The sequence below is a fragment of the Azolla caroliniana genome, unplaced genomic scaffold (genome assembly GCF_043228905.1).
Source record: "Azolla caroliniana isolate FFs.n. ecotype wild unplaced genomic scaffold, voAzoCaro1.0.p SCAF_4, whole genome shotgun sequence".
In the NCBI taxonomy this organism is placed as follows: domain Eukaryota; kingdom Viridiplantae; phylum Streptophyta; class Polypodiopsida; order Salviniales; family Salviniaceae; genus Azolla; species Azolla caroliniana.
In genome coordinates this window covers 25,742,819-25,765,092 of record NW_028230439.1, presented here as the reverse complement: position 1 = coordinate 25,765,092, position 22,274 = coordinate 25,742,819, and the positions used below count along the sequence as shown (strand labels likewise).

Below are 22,274 nucleotides of genomic sequence, written 5' to 3'. Positions count from 1 at the left end.
GCCTCTCCTCTATCATCGCGGCGGATCGGACGAGCATCACGTATCGCATCGTCATCCTTGTCTACCTCCTGACATTGCAATAAAGATGGGGACTTGGAACAATCCACAACATTAGAGCTTTTATCGGGACCACCGTCCGCCTTCTTCGTTTTCTGCATATGCAAATCGGTGATGGCCTTGATTTGATCCAAGCTCAAGACCCACTTCTCCCAGTCACCCCGCCGCCTCACTTTGTCGGCTCTGACCTCGACGACACGGGAGTGCGTGCGAAGGACGTGCTTCACGAAGCCCAGGTGGACGCCAAGCCTCTTCACACGATTGAAGCTCGTGATGAGGGAGATGCGGACGAAGCCTTGCGAATCCATGTGGGACCTCAGGTACACATCTTTGCATAGATTCTCGACGCTGAAGTAGTACTCCACCTGCTGAAGGACCAGGAATGCGGTGGCATCGGCATTGGGATTCGGCATCGTGTCCGTAGTGGTGTGCCCAAGAGGCATGATGTGGGTCCTATCGAACGGGGCCGGAATCATCATGGATGGGTGGTGGTATAATTCACAATTGGCATGATGGAATGGGGTGGGCCGAATGTCGGGATTGAAAGGGCCCGGGAAATAGTTATAATGTGGGTGAGCGGCGGCGGCATGGGGAAGAATTAGGGTTTGATTTGGAGTTGGAGGAGGAGGAGGAGGAGGAGGATATAAGGTGAATTGGGTTGTAATGGCGAGGAAAGGATCGGGCAGGAGAGGGGGCAATCCATGGTCATCATGGAAGAACAGGGGAGGTGGGGGTGGAAGGGGTAACAGGCCATCTGCTATACTACCCTGTTTTCTCTTCTTCAACCGGCCTTCATTATCTCTGCTCATACTCATTGATCTCTCTGTCTCTGTCTCTCTGTCTCTGATGCGTCGGATTTCTTGTTTCTTCTGCTGAGATCGCCTGCAGAAGAGAAACAGAGAGGCTCTGCAGAAGAGAAGATGAAAAAGCAGAAAAATGTGTGACGGACTTTATTTATATACATACATACATACATACATACATACATACATATATGAGTGCGGCGAAAACGCAAACTCACACACACACAAGAAAAAAAAGCAGCCCAGAAAAAAAGCAAACCATAAACGAAACAAAGGGAAAAAAAAAAACAAAACGAGAATAAAAGAAGTGGAAAGAATGCAAAAAAAAAAAAAAAAAAAAAACACATCAAAATAAAAAGCAACGCATTCCAATTTCTAAAATGCAGAAGAAAAATTGCACATAAAAAACTTGGAAAAAAAAAAACAAAAACAAAAACAAAAAACGAAAAAGAGCAAGAAATAATAATAATAATAATAAAGAAACCCCAAAAAAGAGAAGGAAAAAAAAAAAAAAAAAAAGCTAAAAGAAGCAAACGCTCGAAGAAGAAGAAGGCTCCTCTCAAAAGATGGAAAAGTTTAGCTTTTGTGTTTTTTTTTAGCTATAAAGAATAGCGTACCATTCTTATGGAAACTATATATGTATCTGTAAATATGTATATGTACATGTATATGCTAAGATTAGAACACAAGTTCCTTCTTTTGGGGAAGGGTTGTGGGGCACCTAGTACTTACATATGTTGGGTCGGCACCAATCACATCTCGCCTTAATGTTGGTGCTCCGGCTCCTCAACAAAATACACATTACCATGTTTTCTTTGTCCTCTAGGGTTTACAGGAATGATGTTATATTATCTTTCCTTATTTGCCAGTTAGCTCGTTGGTTAACTACTTCAGAATGACAAATCCGATGTGCCACGCATTGCCCTTATTGCTTTAGGTGTGCATATGTATAAGGAACCACAATCTTTATAGGATTTCCTCGATGTCTAGGTTTAGGGTTTAGAATAGGAGTTGTTATTAGTACCACATTGTTGGCCAAGACCAATTATTAGTTTATCCAATCATATGAAATGCTCACCACTATAAAAGTACATCGTGTATGGGTGACTTAAAACTCACTCCATAGGCCATGAGGAAGGACAAATCAAGAAAATTTCTTTTGAAAAGTATGAACCTTGTTAATCACCTACTGTCGGTTCTCATATACAAGAACGTAGACAGTCATATTCCCATGTGGCTTCAAACGAGTATAAGTGCAATCAAGCGCAACCAATGAATGCCTAGGCTTCTCATCTTCCTTTTAAAACTACCGATGAATTCCCATCAAAATATTCTATACAATCTAGCATTGTTCATACTTTAAATGAGTTAGTTGTTGAGCAACATTATCCATGACTTAGTTCTCACATTGTGCTATTGCTTCACCTCTTAGCACATCTAATAAATCAAAACAACTCTAGTCCAAGAGATTTGCTTGGGAATAGTTTCTATGACTTGCCAATGAGATGACTTCCACAAACAAAGAGACAATCTTGAACTAACATTCCAGAACAATACTTGCTTGTCTAGAAATTTCTAATGAAAATCAAATGGCTAGAATATATTAAATATGTTAGTGGAGCTGGTTCGGCCACAACATCACCCTTCTCTAATGACAAATTTTACAAGATTATCAATTTGAGTACATTCCCATCACCATGTTTTAAGCAATGCCTTCAATAATTTATACCTTCACCATTTGTTTTTTTCTATAACTTCCACCATTCAATCATAATGTTTTGGGATGGGAAGTTTATTTTTCTTCTATCTATTGATTCTTCTTTTATAATCAAGAAACATAAGCTAACAAATAATTGTGATTATTGGGTTGCGAAACATGATTCCATCACAAAACAGGATCATTGGGTTTGTGTATTGAGTCATGAAACTTGATTTCACGGACCCTAGCAAGGTTCTTGAGTCCTAGACGGTACTCTCTCCCATGAAACATGTTTGAGGTCCCACACGAGTATTTTCAATCAAGACATGTGAGTCATGACACAAGTGTGGTTATTGGGTCACAAAACATGGTTTCCAATAACCATCTAGTCATGGGTCTTATTCATCTCCAATGCATTGTACAATGTGCTAAATTCTCTTCCATTAAAGCTCATCACTATCATAAAACAAAGTGGCTACATATCAACATTGTAACACACTTGAATACCAAAAATGCAATCATGTTTGTAACTTAAACATACCCTCACACATAGTTGCAATGGGAAGAAGCAAGACATTCTCATTGTTAGCCATGCACATTTTATGAGTTATGAACTGCAACATTTTCACTATTACCTTTTATTTGCAACCAAACATAATATTCACAGTTATTCACCTCAAACCTGTTTAATAAATAGAAAATAGAACAAAATATAATATCTAAGATAGGTTGCAAGTTTAGGTTCAAGGACAATTCGAATATATGATTTTCATGATTTTAGAAGCAGGTCCCACCCCTTTTCAAACCATAGACTTCAAAGAGAACTGCATGGCTATTTTTACAAAAACTCAATGGTAACTATGAAGCCAAAAAATAAGGAAAAGATAGACTCTCGCTCATAGTTGCATACACAGTTTGGAAAAAACTGCACGGATGCCAGAAATCATTTGGAAGAACTATACAGTTGTTTAAAATGGTTTGTTTGCTTATTAGCTTGACTAGATAACAAGATCCTGTCTAATCATGTAAGGTTTTCCACACTTCATTTTAGTGATGAGTTCAAAAGATCTTCTTGGAAAAGAATAGTGCATCCAAATGTAGCGGGATTAGAACACCCTACTGTATATAAGTCTTCAAAATCTTTCACCTATTTTATTTGCATACTTAAAACATAGGCTAATATCAGAAGATCTCATCTAGTGTATTCCCAAGAATTTTACAGGTATTGTAAAACAGAGACAAGAAGATTATTCAGGGTAAAACAACACCAATATATAAACACAGAATGTAACTTCAGCACCTTGAAATCGCATAAACATGTCAAGATAGCAGTTATTATAGCCTGCAGCCTTTTCAGATTCTTAGAGGTGTGGGAAAGCCACTATCACACAGTTCTATGAGTGCAGGTCTATCTAGAGCTATGGAAAAGCTTTTACTAGAAGCCTATTGCATAGTGAAGGACGAACTAAAAACACTAAGAAGAGTACAAAATTTGGATTTGAGCCCCATGAACTCGGGTCTGACTCCAGCGGTACAAGATTCTTCATTTTGAAACCATTAATTCCAGGTCCCAGATCTTGGAAATTACATCACATATTGTTGAACATGCTATATATTTGCTAGCAGCAAAGGCTAGAGAGGAATGTCATTACTAACAGTTCATTCAGTGTTCAAGATGGAAGACATACTCAGTTAAGTTTTGAAGCTTGCTAGAATCTAGCTTTTGGGCTACTAAAGTTGTTGCTGGTTGACAAATGAGCATGTTAGAAATAGAATCCAGTGTCCACCCTGCTTGATTAGTGCCTGCATGCAAGTACCCATCTTTACACAATGAAGTAAAGCAACATTCTTTATATGCCCAAATAAAGAGAACTTTTATGCCAGAAACCTTCTATGGGAAGCCTTACATTTCACAGTCTCAACCTCTGTTAGCCCAAGAAACTTAGAAGCATCAGCAACACTTATAGTTGAGTATGCAGTAGACAACAACTTCATATTTTTTCTCCGATATTCCTCTGAAATTCCAGAATATAACATGGTAGTTAGAAATCAAATCAATTTCTCAAGAATTCTTCTGAAATTCCAAAATGACACATGGAAATGTTTTTCCTCAAATAATCCTCTGAAATTTCAGAATGGAACATGGAAATTGGATGGTGAATAATTTTGTTTACATATTATCTTTGCAGACATACAAATGCCAATAACAGCTGTCCCATAATAAAAACGAGTATCTCAATAACGATCATGCTCTTCCATTCACTTGCTTTTGTAAATTATCATTGCTGTTCAAAATAAAGTCTAGGTTGTTGATTTCAGGGCTACTTTCTGGAGTTAAGGTACTCCTGAGCATTCAGATGTCTACACTCTCACTATATTACAATAGTCTGATGGAAAGTTCCAGAACGCCATTACAACACAACGTATTATTCCATCAACTTAGGTACCTAGGGTTAACAGAAACAGGATTGCACACATTTAAGACCTAGCCCCATTGTACATTACAATCACAAGTAGTGAGAGCGCATTGTATATTTGCAAATGAAGGATAATCCAAAACCTTCAAGAGAGAACTTGTGATAATAAAGTGGCCATCCGCATCATATTTCTATCACCAAAACTAAGACTGCAAAGCTGATCTCTGATTTTCTCCACATATCCGTGTCAGAAATAAATCTCTCCAAGAATTTTCTCCAAAACCTGTGTTTATTTCTGTCAATATCCCTGATGTTCCCTTGAAAATTAGAGCTCAAGATCTAATTGAAATGATTACATGAAATCCTCCAAAAATAAATAGCCTCCTCCATTACTTCCCATTCACCGATTCTAGAATCACTAAGACCTTGTTTCCAACAGTTTGTTTCATTCATCATATGTGGGATACAGCAGAAGATATGCTACAAGATTCACTTTTACCTTGTCACAGCAGTTGGCAGCTGCAGAAGTTCAAGGAGTTCGGAACTCCCAGGTGACTACATGGTTTAGTTTACAAGCCCCTCCTTACTTACAGAACATTGGTGGGGCAACGTGATTAGGCAGTATACCTTTAGATTAGATATCTAAAGGACTTTGGAGTGACCAATGAAACCTCTGGAAATGAAAACAGATCCTATAGAGACCATTTTCTGATATTGATAACTGATGGTTTTCTAGTTCAAATATACCTATACCTTTCCCACCATGTCAGAAGCATGATTGGCCACCTTTATACATCATCATGTCAGCTTACAATGGAGACAGGTACACACATTCATCAAGAGCGCTGGTCCATTGATTCTTTGTCTTGTGCCATGGTGCGCCAGATACAGAGAGACAGAGGAGAACTAGATATATGGATGACTGGCATACCAAGACCATTGCACCTTTATAGAGCTCATGAGATCCTCATATGGACACCGTTGGACTCTTCTTATAAGAGCTTCATGTGGGTTCATGTCGTGATGTGAGTGTACAACAATCTCAAGTAAATTATGACTTCCATGTACGTTTACATGTGCAAGGCATGTTGGTAAACAAGAGTTATTTGGGAAATTAGGAAGGGGGTCTAAATTTATGTGGGTAGGGCCTTACACAAGAGCAGATAGTCGTCCCTACACAGAGGTTAATTACAGACTACTTTGGCCCCCAAAAAATTTTAGCTCCTGCTCCAGTAGTATTCTCAAATCCCTTTAAAAGTGGCAGTGGGATTATGAGTCAAGACCAGAGTGTTAACAGCGTTGCCACAACTTTGCATGTTTTGGCTAAAGATAAATAAAGAGGACTTGAAAGCCATCAGAAAACAAGATTGAGGGAGATTGGTAGAGAAATTCAGATTTGGAGAGACCTGGTAAAGAGGTTGATACTTCATTAGAGTGACTCATAAATGAACTTCCACGTACTATTCATATAATTCCTACAGCAGTCGGGAGGTTGATACTTCATTAGAGTGATTTGCAAACAAACTTCTATGTACTGTCCAGAGAATTCCTATCCTTCTTGAGTAGTTGACTCATTGATTGATTAGAAGTATGAGTGTGAGTGTGAGACCGGGCCACAAACACCAAAGTAGTGGCATGTGGCATTGTTAATGACGTTGTGCCATTTGTTAGTTTGACTCCACATGTACTGCAATTGTACTTTATTTTCTCCTACTTTGCTTCCCTCTATGGTAACAAAGTGTCTGCAGCCTGCACCGGAACAATGTTTTACCCACCCTAGACTGTCCAGTCAACTATTGCGCCTCAACAAATTTCTCAGAGTGACATTTCATCCCTAGCGGCAAGTCATTCACTGATTTTTCCAGGTCAATCGGTGCAGACCTCCACTAAGCTTTACCCAAGGTTCATCTTAGTCACATATAGATCACCCAAATTCGGGTTTATAGCCAATGACAAACATCCCAATGAGACTTGTTTTTTCTCTGTCTCAAAGTGCTCCCCATTAATGAGCCCATTCCCTACAAGTTGCTGACTCATTCTTCACCAGGGGTGTGGATCGAGATTCAATACTCCTCTCACTGCTTAGGAGATCACAGTTTCATGCTCTGTTTACTACTTCACTACCGGTCATTCAAGAGTATCTAGCCTTGTAAGGTGGCCTTGCTGATTCATACAGTCTTTCAAGTGCCAGGAATCTACGCATTCCTTACCAATGTTTGGACGACTATCTCTTGAGCACAAGCTGATGAATTTCGGGCTGGATGTGAGAGACAGAACCTGATAACATGTATTCATGGACCAGGAACTACAGGATCATTCTCATCATTTGACATTTGCCTCTAATTCTGCTCCTCACCCTAAGAGATTTTGTCCACTTTCTTCTCCCATGAACCTACTGCCTGAACTCTTAGCACAACCCTATTAAACCTGTTTTATAGCCTTTTGAAATTCTACAACTATTAAATATGGAAATACAATTGGAAAACAGATGTATTATGCTCAGAAATAGACATATATATCAAAAACAAAGTTTACACTTATGGATATGGAAAGGGAAAAGAGATAGGGAACAATACTCTGAGAAACTTCACAGTAGACTTAGATCAATTCTACACCGCTGAGGTGGAAAAATGTCTACGAAAAAAAATGTTTCATATCATGCATAAAGGTTTCAGGACACTTTTAACACTTTCCTTAATTTGCGATAGAATCTGCATAAGTTTAAAGCATTATCGAGTGTTTTAAATGAACTGCATAACTCCCATCAAAAATGCCTTCATAAAATGGGAAATTTAGATATTCGTTATGCATGTTTTCATAAACTATCAGCATGTAAACAGTTTATGAAGGCATTTCTTTTATAACTAATCAGGTAATCTGATAACACATGATGCCATTTGACTCATAACTAACCTCCAAACGCAGTCACAATTCTTTGCACATATGGGCTCCACGTATAACTCTGAAGTGCATCATGAACACCAGCATAATTGTATGTCCATAAGCATTGTCCAATCTTCCACACAGCACTTACTTCCGGGCAGTTCTGTTTTATTGATCCAGGTATACGTTTCCACAAAAATCTAGCATTGTTCCTGTTGTATGAAAGAGAGTAAGGCATAATCATGCATACCCTACATGAGTAAGGACTATAAAGCATGTGTGAGCAATATACACATGTATCGAAGTTCTTGAATAAATCATCAGAATTTTGACCACTTTAATATAATTGGTTTTCAAAACATGAGATTTCAGAAAGAGAGGCAATATCTATAGAAAACTTACAGATCAGAAACATAGATAAATCCAAGCAAATGGATAGCATAAGGCCAATCATCAGGCTTCTCCAAACCCTTAGCAGCAAGCTGAAAGTAAAAAAAACATGAAACGCATCCATTACATCCAAAACAAACAAAAAAATACTGTGAACAAAAGGTTCACTACAGTACATGGGAGTTATGTAAGAAGGAAGAAATTGTGCGGTAAGACAAAATAAAGGTTTAACTGTGAAACCAAAGTATCATCGTCTATACTATAGACTTATAAAATGATGCAGAAAAAGGAAGATTTTGTATATAGAAACTGAAACAGATTAAATACTTGGAAAGAAGGTCGGATCGAGGTCTAGTTCAAGGAATTCACAGATGAAGAAACATTTATTCTTCTTCAATGCACAGCCAAGTAAAATGTATGTTTTTCTTATCTATACCGTAGAAAATGGCGATGAATGGGGGAGAATAAAAAGAAATAGACGAAATATGTGAAAAAGAAGGAAAAATAAAGAAAGAGAAACGGGGGGAAACGCGTAAAAGGGAATGTCGCACATAAATCGAAGGAGGTAGGATACAGAAAGAAGGAATCTTTTGCACGGAGAAATGTGGAAACGGAGAAGAACACGAAGACGAAGAATTTGTCAGAGATCTCCGTGAGATATCGACTGAAACGGAAGAAGAAGATTACCTGGAGCTCGAGGGACTCGCAGAGATCAGAGATCTCGGTAAACCGTGATGAATCAATCGCGTCTCGCACTGCGGAGAGGCCTGTGAAGACGCCGTCTGCAGAGAACGCCATCGCTCGGATTCTCTCCTCGTTGGTCTTGTCTTTTGCTCTCTTCTTTTCCTTCTTTTTTGCGTTTTGCTTTTTGCTTTTGCTTTTTTGATTTTGTGTTTTTTGTTATTTTTAAACGATTTTGTTCATTCAGGTTTGAGCTTGGTTCATTTGCCAAATAATCGGTTCAGTTTGATTCAATTCAAGTTTGAAAACTCCCAAACCAGTTAAGGCTTAACCAATGTTCGAGCCAAACCAGTTAAGCCAAAACTGAACCATTGTTGATTCCCATAAAGCAACCTAGGGGAATCAGAGAAGCAAAGGCGACACATACTATGGTAGCATGCAACCAACTCATCAACCAATATATTACTAACGCAATGTTCTTTTTTTTTTTCTTTTTCCAATAAGATTTCCTTCATTAGTATTAAGAAAAAATGCCATAAGGCTACAAACTGTACAATTTAGAGAGTATTATATACAAAAAGGATAATCAGGGGAAGGGCCAGGGATGATGATATTTCCAGATTGGTCCTTGAGAGGAGATCATGAATAGAGGCAACTTCCTCCATAACTGCAGTAATTTTTTCCTTTTCTTAAGAACAACCTCCGAAGGGCCCGACATATTGTCATACTGACCACACACTACCGCCAGTAAGTTGTCCCATAATTCTAGCAATATATTTGAGAGAAGGGGAACTATGGAATCATACCATCTTTTACATCGATACTTCCATAAGGTCCATAATGTAACTGTGGATACTATTTTCCATACTAGGCTTGCACGCATTTGCTTTCGAGACTGCTAAAAAGGCGAGACAGATATTAGATGCGTGTTGATGACAGTCTTAGCCTCTAGAGCATCATCTGCCTCATACAATAAGAGACTGGAATGGAGACCCCCCCCATACCGCTGATCCCTAGGAGAATAGGCAACCTACATTAATTGTCAGGAATAAAGAAAGAACTTTATTTCATACCTGTTGAGCTAGTGAACAGGACCAAAGAGCATGCTTGGTAGTTTCATGCAAGTCACCACAATAACTACATTGTCTAAGAACGGGTGCCACATTTCCTTTCAAAGATTGACCTACCGGTAGTGCTGCATGTAGCAAAAGCCATCTGAAGAGAGTGTGTTTTGTTGGTCCCCTAAAAGACCAAATTCATTTCCAATAAGCCTTCAAATGACTGCTTGATACACCCCACTTATTCCAATGCTTTTGAGCCGCAGGAGTTGGAATATTCTTAGACGTGAGTAAGGTTCTACCAAATTTCACAGTATACTGAAAGAACGAAACTTTTTGCATTGGATCCATCATGGGACTAGTCCAAGACCATCCCCCTAGGTCCCACATTAGTCTATTAATTGGTTGGCATGCATATAACCAATGCATATCCAACAAATGGGCTATTGACGTTTGTGGATCCAGGAACCATTTCTTACCAGTTTTGGCAATCACCCTAATTGGAACAACAAGTAGGTTTTGTAGCAAATTATCAGAGGGTAGGGTGTATAAGGCTGCAATTTATTATCCTGTTGAATATGGAAATAAAAAATACACCCGTCTGTAGAAATTCCCTTAACAAAGAGCATTATGCCATTCGTTAGGCAACCAAACCACATATGCTACTGCATTGGCTGAAGTCGCGATGAGGCCTGAGAGAAGGCTGCTGAAATATCCATTGTCATTGTCTTTGCCCCATATATCGAATGTAACTACTTAAGGCGATCCACTTCTGGCATCTGCAAAAAATGAATCCAGGATCCTACTGATGCTGTTGGCCCATTATCAACAAGACGAGGTCTAAGGCCCAATACATTTCCAATAGAATCCCAAACGAGAGAATTAGCCAAAAGCGGTTGATTCATCCAACCATCCCATGTGTTAGGCATCTCCTTGCGTAAAAAAATCTTGATTGCATCCCATGCTCTGACGATCCCCAATAGAAATCTATTGGATGTTAGATTCCGTCTCGGTGTTTGAATATTTGTCAAAAACATTCATTTCAAAGATGACAACCAGTTTCCTCCCGTCTTGGGATATAATTGCATTAGCTAATTAAGCAACATACCCTTCCATGCCTCTGTCCCTGGCAACAATCCTCTGACTACAAACTTTATCAAGAGAGCTCAAGATTGTATCAAGGGATCTAATAGAGCCAACCCCCCCTGACTTTTTGGCCTAATCAAAACATCCCATGCCACCTTGGCCATTGCATGAGATCCATTTTTTCCACCCCAAAGGAAGTTACGTACGAGGCTTTGAACTTTCATGATTGCCGATCGAGAGAACAACCAAGCTGATGTGATAAACCACATTGAAGCCAACAACACCGAATTTGCAATGACAACCCGACCTGCAAGGGATAACTGCTGCGAGTCCCAATATACCAACTTACGCTTAATTGATAATAGCAATGGTGATAGCATCACTCCGGATGGTAAATCTATACCAATAAGACAACCTAAGTAACGAATCGGCTCCCCATGATTTAGCCAACGGAATGCAGGGCCTAGATACCATTGTGGACGCGGTTCATCACTGGCCCAAAGGCCTACAAATTTATTCCAATTGAGAGAGGCTCTAGTAGCATCTGAAAAATATCTGTAAAGCATTATGTACCCGATCAAGATTAACAAGATCTCCGCGAATATAAAGAGCATTGTCATCTGCAAACTCTGCATCAAGAATTGTTGAGTTTACAATAGGTAAGGCTATTCCTTGGATGGCCGCCATCGAGGATCTAAGAAAAGCTGATAAAACTTCCCCAAATAAAATAAAAAGAAATGGTGCTAATGGACAACCTTGTCGAACAGATCTGGAAATAGGAAATAATGTACCATTGCCTCCAAAAAATAAATTTGAGCTAGACGCGTGTCTATATAATGCAGACACCCCTTTTATCCATGCACTTGGAAACCCTAATCTTGATAGAACTGCCTCCAGAAAGTCCCAATCTACTTTATCATATGCTTTATCAAAATCTAATAATAGTATAGCAAGGGACTGTTTGTGATGTTGAGCCAATGCAATCATCTCCCAAAAAAGGAAGATATTGCCAAAGATGCTTCTATCTTGAAGGAATCTTGATTGTGTATCATGTATAATCGAGGGAAGCAACGGTCACATTCTATTGGCTATAGTTTTTGCTACTATTTTATAGATGTCGTTAAGCAAAGTTATTGGATGCCATTTTGATATTTCATTACATTGAGCATCTGATTTCGGGATTATGTATATGATTCCTTCAATCCATTCTTCGGGCATATTCCCTGTTGAGAAGATAAAATTAACTGCTCTAATAAGAGTAGGCCTCAACAAGTCCCAATAGTGCAAATATGATACCACTCCTATGGCATCCTTTCTAGGACACACATTTTTTCCTAGGGATTTAGCCGTTGTCCAAACTTCAATGTCTGTAAATGGTTGAAGCAACTAGGAAACCATTACATGAGTGACCTTCTGCTGTACTAACGCAATGTTCTTCACAATGCTAGTGTGCATTATCTGGATATATATATATATATATATATATATATATATATAGAGAGAGAGAGAGAGAGAGAGAGAGAGAGAGAGGAAGACACACACACACATTGAAACTCTGTAGTGAGCATGACTAATCCAAATCCTTTGGTCAAGGGCAAGTCCATAAACTTAAATTTGTGAGGCATGATCTTACCATCATGATTAAATTCAAATATTTAAGCATTATGACGAAGCAGCCTCTCCAATGTAAAGGAGGTATTATTTTTTAATTCTTCATGATGTTCAAAATTCAAATTCTCTTTTGCGTCATATAAAGGGCAAAGTTTTGGCGTTGTGATTTAGCATGATGTCTTGCCCCTTTTTTTTTGTAAATCAATGTTTGTTATTAAAACAAGATGATAATACAACCCTTGCTATCTTCACTACTTCATAAATAGTGATAGTGCAAGGGGAACCCTCTCAAGTGTTGCAAAACTAGATGACGTACTTCTATCTTCTCTTGGGACTGTCTCACTCTTTCTTCATATGTTTAAAAGGAAATCTCAAGCTCTTTGAAGTTCTCAATATTTCTAAAGTTTTTATACAACACACTTTTATGACCGCTTGCACATCGACAACTCTTTTAGATGTTGGAATGAAAGTCTTTAGCCCATAAGCAAGTTTAAACTTTCGTTTACTTCTATTAAGCATCATTCTCATTATTTATGTTATTGAATGTTAATGACTCTTCAAATACAATAGTGTGTAGGTAGCTAAGCACTTTGTTGAAGTTACCTAATGATCTCGGTTTTTCCATTTCTTAGGAAGGTTGCACATCATCACCTTAGTCATAGACCCCAATTATGCCCAATTTTGAAATAAAACCCAAATGGCTTTAGCAATTTAATAGGCATGTTGAGAATCTTTGCAAAGTACCTTCCTCAATCATTGTATATGAAACACATGGCCCCATTTAAACATCCCAATATATTTTAAGTTACTGCCAAAGCCAACTCAACCTACTACTTGTGAGATTGCTTGCTAAGGAAACACGTTCACACAAAATGGAACATCATATGTCCATCTTGTCTGCAACATTAGGCATTAGATGCTACCATGTATTCCAATTACCAAGGGCCCACAAATCTATTGGTTGAAAGGTCATATTGTATCGTGTCATAAAGTTCTCTCGAGGGGTTGAAGATTCTTGACAAATGTATGGTTGCAAATGCCAAAGATGTTGTATGCATATTTATTGTAATGTAGAAGAACAACACGAATAATGGGGCATCAATTAATTCACACCTATCTTGTTAAATCCATGATCAAGTGTACTCTGGTTTCGTTTTGTATTTGCGAGCTCACTTTGACAATATGTTCCATTAGTTGGTGTGAGACATAGTAAGGTGATGCTTCGTTTGGTTCCATAAGCGGCCATCGAGCATCACAATTGCAAAGCCAAAATCGGGTAAATGTTCCATTCATTGATGTGGACCCTCTCAAGCTTCATGCCCTTTTCGCCTCCACAAGCCCTTTTTATCACAATTGTGAGTCCATTTCAACGAGATGTTCCCTTAATTGATTCAAGCTCTCCATGCGTTGATTTTACTCTATATTTTTTCATAATTGAACTTATCCTAGCGGTGATTTGATATATAAGAATGACAACACAAATCCGTAGGTTCAACGCATGATATTTACACCGAGATCATATATTTTGCCTAATCTAGTAGATAGAGATGCCACTAAGGAATGAGGGGTTGAATGCTAATTACTTGATGGGCTCTGCAGGACACCCTTACAGAGCGAGCGAGTTGCAACCAAATGGGAAATAATTTCCTTGTCTCTCTCTCTATCCCCCGTGTGCCGGAGACATTGGGAAATAATGAAAGCACGGGGGTATTTTGGGAAAATAAGGAGAACTGAAAATAAAGAAAGAGAGCAGGGAACACATGAGATCATGTGTTTATGTATGTATGTATGGGGAGAATGTAGGGTTATTTTGGGAATTTACATAAATTCTTACATCCCGTCAGAATTAGGGTTTGCAAACCTGTGAAGGGTCTCATCCCGACAGAACAGAGGATTAGGGTTTCTGCAACGCGAAATCATTGTCAGTACATCCCGTCAGAATTAGGGTTTGCAAACCTGTGAAGGGTCTCATCCCGACAGAACAGAGGATTAGGGTTTCTGCAACGCGAAATCATTGTCAGTGTCAGTGCTCTGTGGCGAATCTTAGCATCGTAGAAGCCCAGAATCAGGCTTCTAGGCAGTGTTCGTCTTCTTCTGTGAAAACCTGGGATTTTTTTCCTGACATTCTCTAGAGAATTTGAGTTTCTGTTCTTCGCAGCAGCAGAGAAAGCAGAGAATTAGGGATTCTGTGGAGCAAATCAACTCAGGATTATTTGATAAACTGCAAGAGGGCTGGTGAGGTTTAAGCACTCAGGCCTGGAATCTGTCAGAGAACAGAGAGAAAAGAAAGCAAAAGAGGGAGAGGGAGAGAGAGAGGATCCATGGCGCTGAGCAATTTTCTCTTCACTGTGGTAGGGGTGGGAGCGGTCTGGCTTCTCGTGAGGAGCGACCTTCGGAACTCATCGGCTGTGCTCAGCAGGAATATTCGCCATGTACGTAGCTGGCTGGAGAAAGAAGCTGCTGCCAGCTCAGCAGCAGCAGAGAAAGAGTATGAGCCTTTCTACTCTCGACATGGTTTTCGTGTTTTTTTTAATGTTGTATATATTAGGATCAGGTTTATGAGTCAGGGTTTAGGGTTTTGGATTGGTTCCAGTACTGGATAGAATTATGGGTCAGGATTCTGTGTTAAAGATTGGCCTGAGTGACGGATAGAATTAGGGATCACCGTTGCCTTGGAAGCTTCACATATACTACCGTACTTTTAACATGGAATTTTATTTCTGTCTTTAGTTTCCATATATTAGGCTCAGGGTAACATTCAAGTTTAGGCCTAGGTTTAGGGTTTTCATTGTCATCGAGCTAATACTAATCTGTCTACCTGTCTACCTCTCTTATAATACAGGGCCAGTAGATTGGATGGAATAAGGGCATTATGGTTACCTCTGGATTAGGGTTAGGATTTGATTTCCTCTTACTGTTATTAATTGCGGTTATGAATAAACTCAGAGTTTGTCAAATTCGGTAAAATTTAGAGTTTGAATAAAGTTACAGTTTTCTAGAATGTTGGTCAAATAACGGCTCACCAGACCATAAGTGTTGTACTGACCCTAACTGTGGTCCCACCGCAGACCATTTCATTAGCGCCTACAGAACCTCTGATCATCCTGTTTTGTGCAGTCATTCTCAGTGTTCAATTTTGAACAATGAGGATGCCCATAAAGGCAGAATTTTGAGCTTGCTTCTAAATTCTTGATGAATTGCTTGGATCAGAACCTTGCTGATGTCCTTGCTCCCTGGTCCCTGGCTCAACTGTCTCTTCAACCAGCATGCCCCTAACATAAGGAACTTGCCCTTAAAACTCTATCTTATACTAGCTACAGAAGTTCATACTATCTATCAGCGTGCTTCAACTTCATCCTGTTCTCTCTATTTCCATCCTTCTTGGTATCTCCTTTCATAGGGTGTTCAAGCGTTGATCATCCCATGATAATGTGATGGTGAGGATATTTCTATGCTATAGATTCTATTGCACTGGAGGAACAAGCTTTAGGGAACCAAAGAAGGTACAACTGCTTAGCAAATGTGAACTCAGGGAGATGCACGAGAATTAGTGCCTGCACTTATGAGAAGCGGACAGAACACACATAGACACACCAATTGATGGTCCTTGCAATTCGAACAAGAGCTCAAACGAATTAGTGGCAGCCGATTCGGAAGAGTTGTTTGATTCAGAGGAACCGAATCAACTGAAGGCCAAACGGACGAGAAGGCAGTGGAAGTCGACGCTGACACGGAGGAACCGACAGGTCGAGAAGCGCCGAAGTCATAGCAGCGAAGGAGCTGAGATGGGCATTATGAGTAGACAAGCCGACCGAGAGGGTCGAGGTGCGCGGAACCGGACGGGTCGAGGAGCATGAGCAAGGTGTGAAGACGCCAAGAGGAGCTAGAGGAAAGGACCGACAAACACTGACACCACGATCCGACCTCAGGTTGAGCTTGAGGGGGAGTGTTGAGTGAGCAAGCTCAACATGATCCGGATCGGTTGAATAAGCCGAGAGCCGGATCGTTGCCTAGTGTGGTTTGAATCTTATATATTTATTCACCTGTGGTAAGTGATTACTAGGCCATAGATATTGAACCCCGAACCCACTTTATGTGCAATTTGTTCTTGTATGTCGAATTAGAGACCTTGCCATTTGTCCAATTGCATGTCATGGCAAGGTCCGTTGATTTGTGTGCGGTCAGTTATTGATCATCGTTTGTTGCTCTTTATAAATGCATGTACTGCATCACATTTTCATCTTTACTCCATGGTTTTCACGCTTGTTGGGGGATGGTGCATTCCTTGGATCTGGCTGTTGCCTATTGCTACATGTAACATGAAGGTCAATGTCTTCTTCCTGTACCTTTTGATCTGGCTCCCAATAACATCCCGATCAATCCTTAGTCTCTAAGCATGGTGCAGAGTCTAAATGCAGTTTGCCACCATAGCCACTCATATGTTCTTTGGTTCTGTGAAAACTTCGAGAACCTGTCTCCCTTCAAAATCCTACGTTATGTAGGCATTCGTTACTAATAGCACTGGGAGCTGCACTGGCCCATCAGGCTGTGTGCTTGATGATGCTCTCACAGCAAAGGCAGATATCTGAGCTTGCATCTGAGAGCCCTGAGTTTGCATATGGGGTATGCTATATTATCTAGATCTGACCTCCCCAGCTTGTAGCCTGGTAATCTGGCCTGCTGGAACACACTGGTTCTGTTTCTCTGCCATTCAGATGCTCACCTCGAGGTGTCAAACAGAGGAGATATTTTATGCAGAGATCTTTAACAGAGGTGATGCCCCAGATTCAGGGCAATCACTCTTTCCTGCAGTAACATTCCTTCCGTATGGTTCCTCTTCCGCCAGAGTGTGATGATGATGGATCAGGATATACACCTGAAATTTCAGCTTTAGTTTTATTTTTTTCTATTATTTTGTTACGTCTCTTATTGTTTGTTTCATTGCCTTCTTTGGGGTTACGTGCTGGGGAGCTCTTTTTTTAGAACCCATTGCAGCTTGTAGCTCAGACACTCACATTGCATATTTTTTAGGTTTCAAGATCGTCTCCTCAACGCATCTACTACGTATGGTGATGCTCTTAATTGGGAAGTCATGAATGAGGATATACTTTCTTTTCACGAATATGGCTAACATCAGCATGAATCTGATGATTTTTCTCTTCAAGGAAAAGTCATCCCATATCTACTTAGAATGGAACATGAGCTAGCCACCTCCTGTATAGTAGTCTATTTACCTTTCGTTCTTGACTATTTTGAGAAGATAAAGGTGATTTGGAGTGACCCTGTGGCCAGCGAGATCTTGACCCTCATCTTCTTTGATCTTTTAGAGATGTACCAATCCGTTTCTATACCTTGGCAATGTGAAATTCGTCAATTGCATCTAGCTGGGAGAACCAACTCATGATTACTGAAGGCAGGGGAATAGCATCATCGAGATGAATAGGATCTCAGTGAGAAATTTTAGATATTTTAACTAATGATTAGCTATAATTTTGCTTGTAAGACTAGCTTAAGTTCCTTAAATAAAGAAAATGATCGATCCTGTGATCAATATAACTTATCATTTTGGCCATAATTCTTAGTTACCACTTCACGTAATAATAGTGTGTTGACTATATGTGATGCTCAGAAATAGTCATCTGTGGGGCCTTTGCCATGTTATTTGATTAAGTTGTGTGCTTTTTAAATGTATTAAGATTAGAGTGAGATAAGCTTATGTGTTTTCTATTTGTGTATATTTCCTTCATATTCTTTTTATATGATCTCCTTTCAGAGCTGAAAAGCTAAAGCCCAAGGAACTAGAACAGAAGGAATCTCTGAAAGAAGACAAGAACTAAAGCTGGTTGGGGGCAATCTTGTACGCTTATCCAATCCAATATACAAAATGTTTCTTTACTCATTTAAAAAGTGAAGTCCGGCTACGATACTTGTTCAATGCAATACAATGGGAGCATGGAACATAGTTTGTTCTATATCCTATAGAATGAGGATCTAATAGTATTTCAACATCTATTTTCCTCCCTGATATATTTGGGTGATGTTTTCCCTCGAGTAATAAGACTTTATTGTAGAGTTATAGTTTCTGTATGTGCGTATAATTCTTAATGGAGTTTTTTCATCTTTTGTCTCTGTGAAGGGATCTTGTGTGTAGGGTAAGAAAAATGCAAAAGATGAAGAAGGGAAAATCCAAGAGGGTAGAGGAGCTAAGTTATGTGAGGTCTTATGATATTGGAGTAGGTTTTTGGAAGCCTCTATAATGAAGGCCTTGTTTGTGAATACTTGTTATTAATAAAAATTTACCTACTACCTCAAACCCTTAAAGTTTGTACCCTTGCATACCTGCAGATGTATTTGCAAATGGTGGTAATCTTAGGGGGATCATGAGATCATTATTTTCAATACATGTACATGCAGATCAGTATTCAAAGGGTCTACTAGGTATGTCCTTATGATATGTAGTCTATGAAACAAGCAAAAAAATTTGTCAGGCTTGCTCTTTAGCTTAATTGGTTCTTGTGGTCATGGAACATGACAGGAACTTAATAATGAGCAATACATAACAAAGTAACATTATAAGAAAAGAGAGAGAAAATGGGATCTGTTGAATGTGATTTGAAGATAAGTATTTTGAGAGAACATAAATTATGGCAGGTGTTGTGAAGTACAGTTGATTATTAGAAGTTAATGATACCCATCTCGATTATAAAGACGAGTAGAGACATTAAAAATGTTATATGTTTAACAAGAGAATATAATTCCTCTATTGATATATTAAGATAATGTACACAGCTATTAGAGATTTCATATTATTATAGGATATCCACAACATCAGGTGATAGATATTAATGGATAAAGTGTACATTAAACCTTTGCATTATATCACCTTTCAAAGAAAAGTCAAAATGTTTGAGAATCAAGTAACGAGAAGGAGACATGCTTTGTTGGGGACATTTTGGATGGGCCAAAGCTTTTAAAACTGAGATTTTCCAATGCATGATCCACTCATTAGCCATGTATTGAATAGTCGTAATCAACATGTGTGACCTATGCTTGCCCCGTCCACTTGATCCATCCATAGGTTGAAAATCAATTTTCGTACTATAGAACTCGTCTGAATCTTAAACATACAAAGTTTGATGTTAAGAAAATTTACAAAGTAGTCAATCAATTTGATCTCACATATAAACTAACTCATCGAAATTACATATAGAACTTTTCATTTGAAGCAATTGATATTGGAAATGTGAGAGTAAAACAAATTCAACTTTCCAAGTTAATCCTCGATCCATTGTGTAACACTACAACAGAATTTGTCACAATGTGATTGTCCATAATGGCTGATAATTCCAATCATGACACAAATCATTATAAACTGCACTATTAATCACATTATTGACCATATTTATTATTTTATGTACTTCTATCATCCATGGGGGGTCATGGATGTGGCAAGAAGGAAAACCTTGTGTGGTTGAGTGGATTCAAAAGAGTAACGAGAAAGACAAGTTGGCGTGGATGAGTGGAATCAAAGGAATTGCACAAATGAAGTGAAGTGTGGATTAGTAGACTAGAGGAACAAAGGGATATTGACATCCTAATTATCTATATCCTCCATCAAAACAAGAAGGAATGAGCAAAGACACAAGTGTCTCAAATATGTTGAAATAAAGAGAAGCAAATTTGTAATAAAAAATGTAAATTTAAATATAACTATGTATTTTAGGAACAAGAGATCGTGAAATGCCATTGTTATAATCTCCACCATCATGATGGAGGAATAGTATGTCAAATGAACAAGGAAGCAACCATGGTGTAAGCATGTTGTTAACATGAAATTAACAATGCCCCAACTAAAGAGTTCAATCACCAAATTACACAAAGGCAATGCAGAATATACTTAACAAATTCATACTAGATGCAAAGAGAAAGCTCTCAACGAAAGGGAAGTGGAGCAAATATGAAGTTTATACTTGATGCAAAGGGAAAGATTTCAATGAAAGGGGCATGGAGCAAATCTGAAGTGGGAGAAAATATCATCAAAATTCTCTCTAAGAGAGGTAGAGAATCATACACCTAGAGAATACTAGGAGCACCATAGAACACCTCAATAGAAACATTGAGGTATTCTAGTACCAATACTTAAAAAGAAGAAGAAGAAGATACACCTTAGCATATTACTTGAGAAATGTACATATAGAAAATAGAAGGAGACATTTCATCTCACCTTTATTGTGATACAAAGGCTAATACCAACATCTGATCAAACAGATGATATCATATAAGAAACAAGTGGAGCACAAACTACAAGCTATGCAACAAAAAAGAAGGTATGGCATAATTCCACCTGAGATTATAAGTTGTCTCTGAAAATAAGTGAAGCCCTTGCCATCATTTCTTAAAGTCCACTTGATGTTGCCATAGAACATCAACTAACCCTGTAGATCATCATATTGACCACGTAGTTTATGGACAAATAACAACCAGAATTCAATAAGCATTGTGTGGAGATGATGCGAGCATCAATAAAAACGACATCACATCTCGCTTTCCATATTATCCAAAGAGCTAATGACATAATAGTACGCCAGATAACCAAATTTTCATTTCTAAACTTTGGAATAGAAGATGGAAATGACGTGAGATAGAGGTGCCCATGGGGAAAATGAAAGACATGAGAAGCATGCCTACTTTCATACTTCATAACATCTCCATGAAGGAAAATAGAACAAGAATAATGGTGCCTTAGCAATAAAAACATCTTAGTCCAAAATTGCTTGGTCCTGGGACATACCAAAACAAATGCAACATAGATTCCATAGATGCACCACAATGCATTCCACAATGCATTCCACAAGCATGTGGCTGATCTTTCCTCAACCAATCACCAACAAGAAGAGCATAATGCATCAAAAACCAACGAAAACAAATCACTTTTTTCGGCAACTGCATACTCCACAACCATTTCCAAAATTTGGTAAGTTGCAATGCATTCACATTATTTGTAGTCTAATGCTTCATGGTAGCAGAGCATTTATACTTTGATTGTAACAATAAATTGCAAACCTTGCAACTACTCGAATAGCTGAAACATTGGCAGACATCCACACATTTGATGCAAAAAATACATGCCACAACTTACCATCATCATCCACATTAAAGTATATAACATCATCCGCAATGTTAGTTACTTTAGCTCCTAAAATAACTTTTAAAGGAGAGAAATAATGAAACCAAAATTGATTGTTAGAGGGGGATCATGAAGCCATAAATTGTCCCAATGCCACTTGCATATCATTGCACATAATAACATTTCCCCGAACTGAAAGCATCGAAAAATATGTAACGGCTGATTCATAACATAGCATCCCCATGATAGAATATTACTTGCTACTAATGCATCCAAAGAAGCCCAATTCAACCGAGAACGACTACCAAGCAGAAAACCCCTTGCATCAGAGAAGATAAAATTCCATGTCAAAGGCTATCTCAACAAGTCATCTGTTGTCAAAGGCATCTTCCGAACTCAAAACTTTTTAACATCTGACCAACTTGTGAGAATTCCATTTAAAACGTTCTGATAAGGTTGTTT

General features: G+C 38.7%; 2 protein-coding genes across 2 annotated transcripts; one reads left to right on the top strand and one right to left on the bottom strand.

Moving 5' to 3' along the window:
* Positions 1–3,832: 3,832 nt before the first annotated feature.
* Positions 3,833–9,088, bottom strand: COP9 (COP9 signalosome, subunit CSN8). Its single transcript, XM_087318543.1, has 5 exons — positions 8,937–9,088; positions 8,262–8,341; positions 7,890–8,071; positions 4,467–4,574; positions 3,833–4,362 (listed from the first exon to the last, which is right to left on the bottom strand). The coding sequence occupies exons 1-5, from the start codon at positions 9,045–9,047 to the stop codon at positions 4,223–4,225; spliced, it is 621 nt and encodes a 206-aa protein (XP_087174669.1). The 5' UTR covers positions 9,048–9,088; the 3' UTR covers positions 3,833–4,222.
* A 5,604-nt stretch (positions 9,089–14,692) lies between these two features.
* On the top strand, positions 14,693–18,807 carry LOC147865672 (uncharacterized). The gene is made up of 2 exons (XM_087318541.1): positions 14,693–15,173; positions 18,459–18,807. Exons 1-2 carry the CDS (start codon positions 15,007–15,009, stop codon positions 18,520–18,522), a joined length of 231 nt encoding a protein of 76 aa, XP_087174667.1. The 5' UTR covers positions 14,693–15,006; the 3' UTR covers positions 18,523–18,807.
* Positions 18,808–22,274: the final 3,467 nt, after the last annotated feature.